This window comes from Alnus glutinosa, chromosome 11, assembly GCF_958979055.1.
Source record: "Alnus glutinosa chromosome 11, dhAlnGlut1.1, whole genome shotgun sequence".
NCBI lineage: Eukaryota > Viridiplantae > Streptophyta > Magnoliopsida > Fagales > Betulaceae > Alnus > Alnus glutinosa.
In genome coordinates, this window is record NC_084896.1 from 3,103,344 (window position 1) to 3,108,473 (window position 5,130).

Genomic DNA, 5,130 nt, shown 5'->3' on the forward strand with positions numbered 1-5,130 from the left:
GAAGGTCAATAACAGCTCTTCAGCTATAAAATTTGCAACCAGCTTCTGGTTACAGGAAAAACAGTTTTCTAACTCCACAACTTCATTCAATTTTTCTGCATTGTGATGTTACAAAGTTTTCACATTCCAGGAGTTCAATAGTACTATATCTAAATCAAACAAAATAGAAAAAAAATAATACAATCAAACAGGGATCAAACTTTTTCAACAGAAATCCAATCTAAAGTCTGTAATGATGATATTGCAAGGTTCTAAATCATGGAAAAGTAGACCACCTAATACATTAAAGAAGTTCAAGGAATTTGCCGAGAAAATTAGACCTCAAAAGGCTAACACTATTGACATACAGCTTTTATTAATAGACAAATCTATTCCCAACTCAAGCACAAGCACACTAAATCAACACATTCCTACCATAGAGTTTCAAATCCACTCCGGTAAATCTATCTTCAATTGATCATAAGAAACAGGCTTGAGATAAAAGCATAATAAATAGAATAATCACCGAGAACACGATCTCTCATCCATCAGTACCTCCTGGCAAAGCGATCCATAAACCTGCCAGAAGGGCACTCATATGCCAGATGTCCCCGTCCACCACAGTTGTGACAGATCATCAAGGGGCCCATGCAATCCCTGCTCATATGACCCGGCTGCTGGCAGCTTCTGCATACAACATCGCGGTAACCACTACTGCGAACACCACCTCCCCGCTCTGCAATGGTGTTGGTTTTTGGGCACTGTCTGGCCACGTGACCAGCTACATTGCACAAGTTGCAGATGGGATCATTTGGACAGTCACGTGCTAGGTGGCCCGTCTTCCTACAATTGTTACATGCCTTTTCATTTGTACAGTCAGCTGCAATATGACCCTGCTTATAGCAGTTGTTGCACAGCCTCAAGTCCCCAGGTGGTAGTGGGGGAGCCGTGCACTCTTTAGCCCGATGTCCAGCCTTACCGCAAGTGTGGCAGATGCCCTCATTGGGACAGTTGCTGGCCATGTGACCAGGTTCTCGACAGTTCCAGCACAGCGATTTTGTGGTGCATTCTGAAGCAATGTGCCTATACAGACAAGAATATGTCAGAATTGACAAGGTCTCATTTAAGAAAGAAAAATTAGGAGGGAGAGCAACACCACTGATTGTGTTACAAATTGATTGAATCACTAGTTTAGGCAGTGATAGTGGATTAAGGGAGAATACAGAAAACGTGAAGATAGAATAGATGATGTGCTAATTCGGGTGGCAAAGGAGTTGGTAATTTTGAGCGTAGCAATAGTACCTCAAATGCAGTGTGAGGAGAGCAATTGCTGTGCTTGCTGGTACTGCTTTTGGTAATGTGAAATAGTAGTTTTAGGTAGTTGTGTAGGCATTAATAGCAACTGAAATACAAGGCGGATGGGGAGGTGGAAGTGTTTGATGCAGTAACAGAGAGGCTCAAATTTACAAGAAATCAGGATGTAAGCTAGACTAAAAGGATAAACTATCTATTTTCCAATGATGTATAATCTCCTAAAGTCTTGAACAACAAAGTGGGAACTTAAAGAAAGTAATATCATTAAGTAGACAAGCTTTAACTTCGATGAACATATATGTTTCAATTAGAAAGCAAAAAATCAGTTTACTGACCCGGGCAGTCCGCAATTGTGACAAATTGCCACATTGGGGCATTCTCTAGCATAATGACCTGGACGTTTGCAATTCTTACAAAGGTCGTCTCGGCTGAAAACAAAACCATATACAGTAAACATTGAGTAGAAAACAAGGGCATGTTAAGTTCTACAATTTATCAAAAATATTCAGTAAAACAAACCAATATATTACTGAGTTTCTGGTGTGTTCAGAGAGAGAGAGAGAGAGAGAGAGAGAGAGCACAAAGTATATCAGTTTCATACATGACAGGAATTTTCGAAAATAGAGCCTATAGAAAATGAAAAGCAATCCATATACTTGTCTCTCCAAATTGATATTGATCCAACAAAAACACCTCAAAACACCAGAAAAAAATGGCTTAATATCCTATGCAAGTTCTTGTCAAGACAAGAAGAACTAAATATACAATTACATAAAATATGCAAAGAACCTGCATTAAAATACAAAACTATATTACTCGCAAGCTGCAATTCTGTAAAGATTTCTAAGCAGTGTAATAAAGTTTCAAGGAGTTCAACATGAACTTAACATACAAAATGTAACATTCAAACCAGTTTTTATGGAGCACAATGGGGGGAACAAAAGAATTTCTACAGCCTAGATGACCTTCATCTGACCACGTGAATTGAGATCTATAAGTAGGATTAACACTGCTTTTTGAAAATCACACTGTTTCCGAACAGCAGTTCAAAAACCAAAAAGCAAAAGGCACATAATCATCCAGACACAAAATCATCTAATACAAACAAGGTTCTCATGAAAAAATTAAAGTATAAGCCTTAACACAAATATGATGATAATTACACTCGGGGACCATCTCTAATGAAGCTTAAGAGTTTACTTTTTTCCCCCTAGCCCACATATTATGTTGAAAAAGAGAAAATTTATAAATGGTCAAAGTCAGAAAACCTGAAACCCCGACGTGAATCTCTCCTGTTAGGTGCATCACGATAGGAAAAGCGATCAGAACGGATCTTACGATCCGGTGGGCTCCTGCTCCTGCTCCTGCTTCTGCTCATGCTGTCCGAACTCATTTTCAAAATTATACTTCAAATACCTACCACCACTGATCTGCAGAAATACCACCACCACAACACCACACAGCTGCTGCCTCCCTGTCCACATTACAACCACATACCCAACATCACATCCATGAGTCCAAACTGAACCCCTTCCTTTCCCCTTCAAAACAGAAAACACCAAACCCCAACAGCAAAGAATACAAAATTTTCAACAAGCAACCATCTCATAGCAACTAAATATCACTTAACTCGGCACCCAGATATTGATAATGCAACTCCTCAACCACATCCTTCATTAGAAATTCAAGCATCCCTTGCAACACGGTCAACATTCCCAATTTGACACCAAGCCTTATAAAGATACATAAACTGGATCCAGACTCCAACTTCTTTTGAAATTATCTTAACCGGGTGATGTTCTTTAGATAATAGCCTAAAGCATTTGGGAAGAGAATAAAGAGAGGAACAGAGTGGGACAAATTCCTCGTCATACATGATGGAGAAAAATATTCAACTGTAGGTATGGCCACAATATGAGCTCAAGATGATAGGAAAACATCAGTAGATAATTCAAATAATTTCCAAAGGAGCATTTTCAATATAGGAGATACAGAGGGAGAACAAGATGTTTCCACAATGAGCTAGGTACAACATTACTGAAATGACCCATTAGAAAAGAGAGATATATCTCCAATCTAATCTCTCTGTGCCCCATCCAAATATAGGAACCAGATGGTACATTATGGCAGCTCTACATCATTTCTGCATTTTTTGTTGGATGTCAGATGTCATGCTGAGGATTTCCCCATGCATATAGAAATCTTGAACTCAAAAAATCTGACGCCATTTGCAATACGCTTAAGCTTTTAATGACAATAAATTCATCAATAAAAACATATACAACCAACGCCAATTCAGATCCCATAAAGAACTCGCAAAACCTTTAATTATATATAGAAAATAAACTCAATACTTTGGCGTGAAACTAACATTACCCATTGTGCTCTACTAAAAAAAAAAAAAAAAAATTCCCCACAATCTCCCTTTCCCTCTCTTCAGTGTTCCAAAGAGTAAGTCCCTCTTTCAACACACTTCTCACCACCACCAAGAATCAACCCCTACTAATTTTTTCAGCGTTTTCTTCCAGAGCAATCAGAAACACGTTCACATCAGTCTGTGTAAAAAGCCTAGATATTTGATAGGTTATAATTTGTAAATAAAGAACACTTTGGCATTTCAAGGGGCCAATCCCTCCTCTCTCTAGCTCACGGCTAGTAGAAGCAGAACACTTTGATATAATTTTCTGGATCCTTTTCATTAAGAAATAGACTGACTTAAATACACATGATGTACTGATAACTGCTACTAACTTAAGTGACCCAACACCTTCACTGCCATTTCATACCCATCCCTAACCATTAACTGCAATTAAGTGTCTCATTTTCCATGGAATGACCCAACTGCTACCCCACGCTCATCCACACCAGAAGGTAAGATGGAAGACCAATGACTTTCTAACTAAATTAAAGACACTTTCACGTGATAACAAGGACAAGTACATAAGATAACTAAGCACCTAATAAACGCATGTTAATAAAATACCTTTAACTACTATTAGGCCCATAACAGTTGGATACTTCCAGAATCATCCACTTTGCTTACACAGAAATCAATAATTCTTTTCCATCTCTTTATTTTTCAAAATTAACCCTCACAATAAAAATCTTCGCCGTGTGACAACTCCCAACCTAGCGTCAACCAAATAAAATCACGCAAAAGATGAACCCTAAACCAAAAGGGAAGAATAGGAAACAATCACAAACCAATTCTCAAAATCCATACACGCAAACCAAGTACATGTTACATGTACATGCGAAAACATACAAAAGTAACAATTAGCCCTAACCCTAAAACTTTCGCGCATCTGAGAAAATATAAGGGGGACGAACCTGATGCTATGGGCCTATGGCTCAGTACGGGTCCAGGTGGTGCTGCGGCTTCGAGAGCTGCGGATGAAGAAGATGTACCAACGCGTATCTGTGACGGTGCGATTTGGGGGGAAGATTAGCCGCTAAACGGTGTAGTTTGTGGAATTACGTCCAGAGCTGCTTCTGGTTATAAAAGTTGGAGGCTATGGCCTCACCTCGGCATTTCAGATAAGTTATTGGGCCGGGGTCGTGGTCGGGGTCGGGGCCGGGGCCGAAAATGCCTAAATTAGGATTGTCAACCCGTTGTTCCTAATAAACTATTGATTTTTTTTATTCAAAATTCTTTTAATTCAGTATATTAAATTTTTTAATAAATAAAATATAAGTAAATGTTATTTTAACTACTCGGTTTGTAAAATTGAGCAATATATACCCATATCGGGATAGGTACCTTAACAAAAAAATTTGGTAAGTTTTTACGGTGCTACACTCACCAAATGTTTTTTTAAGAAAAAAAAAACACATTTT

The 5,130-nt window shown here is 38.6% G+C and overlaps 1 protein-coding gene across 1 annotated transcript; it reads right to left on the reverse strand.

Annotated features, from left to right (window-relative positions):
- Window positions 1-326: 326 nt before the first annotated feature.
- LOC133881965 (uncharacterized) lies at window positions 327-4,827 on the reverse strand. The gene is made up of 4 exons (XM_062321043.1): window positions 4,624-4,827; window positions 2,562-2,767; window positions 1,629-1,721; window positions 327-1,062 (listed from the first exon to the last, which is right to left on the reverse strand). Exons 2-4 carry the CDS (start codon window positions 2,684-2,686, stop codon window positions 528-530), a joined length of 753 nt encoding a protein of 250 aa, XP_062177027.1. The 5' UTR covers window positions 2,687-2,767; window positions 4,624-4,827; the 3' UTR covers window positions 327-527.
- Between the last annotated feature and the right edge of the window lie 303 nt (window positions 4,828-5,130).

Bases quoted from the DNA above. Each gene is read 5' to 3' on its own strand.
- LOC133881965 (XM_062321043.1), bottom strand. From the start codon at position 2,686: ATGAGTTCGGACAGCATGAGCAGAAGCAGGAGCAGGAGCAGGAGCCCA. The intron at 1,722-2,561 runs GTTTTCTGACTT...TTTTGTTTTCAG, and splicing joins GATTCACGTCGGGGTTTCAG to CCGAGACGACCTTTGTAAGA. The intron at 1,063-1,628 runs GTCAGTAAACTG...TTGTCTGTATAG, and splicing joins CACAATTGCGGACTGCCCGG to GCACATTGCTTCAGAATGCA.